Raw genomic sequence first — 3,809 nt, forward strand, 5'->3', positions numbered from 1 at the left:
AAAAAAAAAAAAAAAAAATTCCAGCTCCTGAATCACACGTTATGTTTCAAATATTCAATAGCCACATGGGGCTGGTAGCAATGGTATTGGAGAGTATGTACAAGGCATGCCTCTACCATCACAGAATGTTCTTTTGGCCCATGAGAAGCCTCAGGAAGGGGTTCGGATTGCTCAAGGACCCATGGGAGAGAGCAGGCTTTGACTGGGCTGCCTGCCTGTGAGGTCTCTGGACTAGAGGTGAGGGAACGGTCCCCAGAAGTGTGAGGTGGTGTGACTCACCTCCTGCCAGCGTAAAGTGGACTCTGTCCCCAAGGACAGGAAAATATCGGGCAAGGCTTCTTCAGCCCTGACTTGGGATATCTGCTCAGTGTGACCAGAGCCAGGGGCTGAGAAACATGGAGTGAGTGGGACTGGGGCAGGAGCAGTAGCTGCTGAGTGAGGCTGAGCCTGAGCACCCGGTGGGGAGAGGGGTGGGGTCTCCAGCTTAGTCTTGGTTGGCATGCCTGGGACCGGACAGGAGAAGGGCTGGGGGAGGTATGTGTGAGTTGGGATAGAAGAGGGAGGAGGGTTGCTGAAGAGGGGTTGGGTTGCACCATGCCTAACAATGAGAGAGATGGGAACCCTCTCATCTCACACTGATGAGTTGTTTCTGCCTCTTTCCCAGGTCCAACACAGTCCAGCTGACAAGGATGGAATACGCCATGAAGTCCCTTAGCCTTCTCTACCCCAAGTCCCTTTCCAGGTGAGGAAAGCCATGGGCAGAATGGAAAGGGAGCCACCTACGAGCTGTAAGCCAGAACTTCTCAAACTTTAGTGGGTGTATAGGTCACAGGGGACCTTGTTCAAGTGCAGATTCTGATTCAGGAGGTCTGGAGTGGGACCTGAGATTCTGCACTGCCAATAAGTCCCTGGGTGATATTAATGCTGCTGCCTACACTACCACCACACCGTGCATAGAAAAGAGTAGACACTATGCTTGGTGCTTTTACTCCTGATCTCATGTAAGCCTCACAACAACTTTGGGAAGTGGGGGTTATTATACCAAATTAATAGGTGAGAGAACTGAGGCATATAGTGGGTGCTCTCAATCACCCAGCAAATCCATGAGGGAGCCAAAATTCTAAATTGGGACTGCCTGACTGTAAAATCCAGGTCCTTTCCATTCCTTTGGTTCTAAATTGAGTGCTTCAGTTAAAAAAATACCTTATATTGACTTCAGGTTTCCCCCACTTCATCCAACTTTACAGGTGAGGAGAGTGAGGCCAAGAGAGAGGTGGTAATTGGGGGAACGTGAGATGGGTCTTTTATTACTTTGCTACCTACTCCTCATGGTCTGAGAACCAGCATATCAACATCACTTGGGAACTTGTGAAACATTTGGAATCTCAGGCCTCACCCAGGTCTACTCAATCAGAATCTGCATTTGAACAGATGCCCTGGTGACTTACGTGCCCTTCAAAGTTTGAGATGCACTGCTCTAGCAGGCTTTTTTTCTTTTTCTTTCTTTTTCTTTCTTTTTTTTTTTTTTAAGTCAAGGTCTCACTCTGTTGCCCAGAATGGAGTGCAGTGGTGCCATCATAGCTCACTACAACCTCTGCTGCCTCCCAGGGTTCAAGCAATTCTTGTGTCCCTGCCTACGGAGCTGTGATTACAGGCATATGCCACCACGCTGGCTAATCTTTGTATTTTTAGTAGAGATGGGGTTTCACCATGTTAGCCAGGGTGGTCTTGAACTCCTGACTTCAAGTGATCTGCCCACCTCAGCCTTCCAAAGTATGGGATTACAGGCATGAGCCACCGTGCCTGGCCTCTAGCAGGCTTTTGAGTAAGACTAGAGCAGGATTAGCAGGCGATGGGGGCTTGACTGATCATGAGCCTGGTCTGGAGGGGTGGGGAGGTGGCTCCCCTGTGTGGTGGGCAAGGGTTGGGCAAAGTGGGCGACTCACCCTGATGCTTCAACTGCCCCCAGGCGCGTGTCAGTGCGTACCTCTGTGGTGACCCAGCAGCTGCTGTCGGAGCCCAGCCCCGAGGCCCCCAGGGCCCGGCCCTGCCGCGTAAGCACTGCGGATCGAAGCGTGAGGAGGGGCATCATGGCTTACAGTCTTGAGGACCTCCTCCTGAAGGTGAGAGTGCCCTGCACGTTGCACAGCCCAGCTGTGAGCTGAGATTCAGGGCTTAGAAGGTGGCAGTTTCCTTTCTGATACCTACCAGCACCTACATATGGTAATGCCCACCTGGACAGCATCCAACTGATAGCAATGGCTGATGTCTGTTTGGTAACGGCAGGTGGGCGGGGCAGTATGTTACCATCCTACACTATCAGTAGGTCAGTGGTATTTTCAGGGCACATTTTTCTTGCTGGAAAATCTCTTGCTTCCCACTTCCATTAGTTTTTTTGTTTTGGTTTTTGTTTCTTTTTTTTTTTTTTTGAGATGAAGTCTCGCTCTTGTCACCCAGGCTGGAGTGCAATGGTGCAATCTCGGCTCACTGCAACCTCTGCCTCCCAGGATCAAGCGATTCTCCTGCCTCAGCCTCCCGAGTAGCTGGGACGACCGGCACACACTACCACACCCAGCTAATTTTTTGTACTTTAGTAGAGACAGGGTTTCACCGTGTTGCCCAGGCTAGTCTCGAACTCCTGAGCTCAGGCAATCCACCCACCTCGGCCTCCCAAAGTGTTGGGATTACAGGCGTGAGCTACCACGCCCAGCCTGAGATGCAGTCTTGCTATGTCACCCAAGTTGTAGTGCAGTGGCATGATCTCGACTCACTGAAGCCTCCGCCTCCAAGGTTCAAGTGATTCTCATGCCTCAGCCTCCCAAGAAGCTGGGACTATAGGCATGTACCACCACGCCCAGTTAATTTTTTGTATTTTTAGTAGAGACGGTGTTTCATCATGTTGACCAGGCTGGTCTCAAACTCCCAACCTCAGGAAATCCACCTGCCTCTGCCTCCCAAAGTGCTAGGATTACAGGCATGAGCCACCACGCCCGTCCTCAGTGATCATCTCTATAGGGGTGGGACCTGCAATCCCAGGTGCCTGGTACAGGTCAAATGTTTGGATTAGGCTTTCAAGTACTAGGTTCTATTTAACATACATAAATCATAGCTCACCTCTTTATTCTAAGTTTCCTCCCCTATTTCTGTGTATTAGTTCTATTCTTCCGGGGAGCAAATTTCCCCGCCTTTGTAAGGCTTCTGGCTGTGCAGACTACATTTCTTGTGCTTTCGATCAAAAGGACCTGTTCATACTCTAGTCTGGACTTGGTGCTGCTTTTTTGCCCTGAGGCCTGGGCACCCCTGGCATCAAAATGTCCTTGTTATATATGGCTTCCTCTGGAGGAAGCAGTTACAAACTAACAAAAGTTACACAGTACAAATACAATACAAAACTTTTCCTGTATCATTTGAGAGTAAGTTGCCAACTTGCTGCCTATTACTCTTGGATACTTCAATGTGTATTTTCTACAAACAAGGATATTCTCCTGTGTAGCCATCATACAACTATTACAATCAGGAAACAGTATTACATTACTGTAATTGAATCCTGAGACTCAAGCATTGCCAGTTGTCCCAATAATATCCTTTGTAGTGAAAGGATCCAGGTCAGGATCAAGTGTTTATTTAATTGTATGGTTCTTTAGTTTCCTTTAGTCTGGAACAGTTTTTCAGTGTTTCCTTGACTTTCATGACCTTGACCATTTTGAAGATTGTGAGCCAGCTATTTTTGTTTACTGGCCCTTGGTTTGGAACTATCCATTTCTTTCTTTCTTTTTTCTTTTTGTTGAGACGGAGTCTTGCTCTGTTGA

General features: G+C 48.6%; 1 protein-coding gene across 3 annotated transcripts in view; it reads left to right on the plus strand.

Annotated features, from left to right (window-relative positions):
* Positions 1-3,809, plus strand: part of CIDEC (cell death-inducing DFFA-like effector c) — a 13,790-nt gene that overhangs the window by 1,252 nt on the left and 8,729 nt on the right. For 2 of the 3 annotated variants that reach the window (XM_011998558.1, XM_011998559.1), the window contains exons 2-3: positions 665-742; positions 1,970-2,123. In XM_011998558.1, coding sequence (XP_011853948.1) covers positions 690-742; positions 1,970-2,123 — 207 coding nt within the window. In that variant the 5' untranslated portion in view covers positions 665-689. Of the gene's footprint in view, positions 1-372; positions 401-664; positions 743-1,969; positions 2,124-3,809 lie in introns of those variants that run through there. The other variant, XM_011998557.1, reaches the window with a different exon arrangement.

Source organism: Mandrillus leucophaeus, unplaced genomic scaffold (assembly GCF_000951045.1).
Source record: "Mandrillus leucophaeus isolate KB7577 unplaced genomic scaffold, Mleu.le_1.0 Scaffold576, whole genome shotgun sequence".
Lineage (NCBI taxonomy): Eukaryota > Metazoa > Chordata > Mammalia > Primates > Cercopithecidae > Mandrillus > Mandrillus leucophaeus.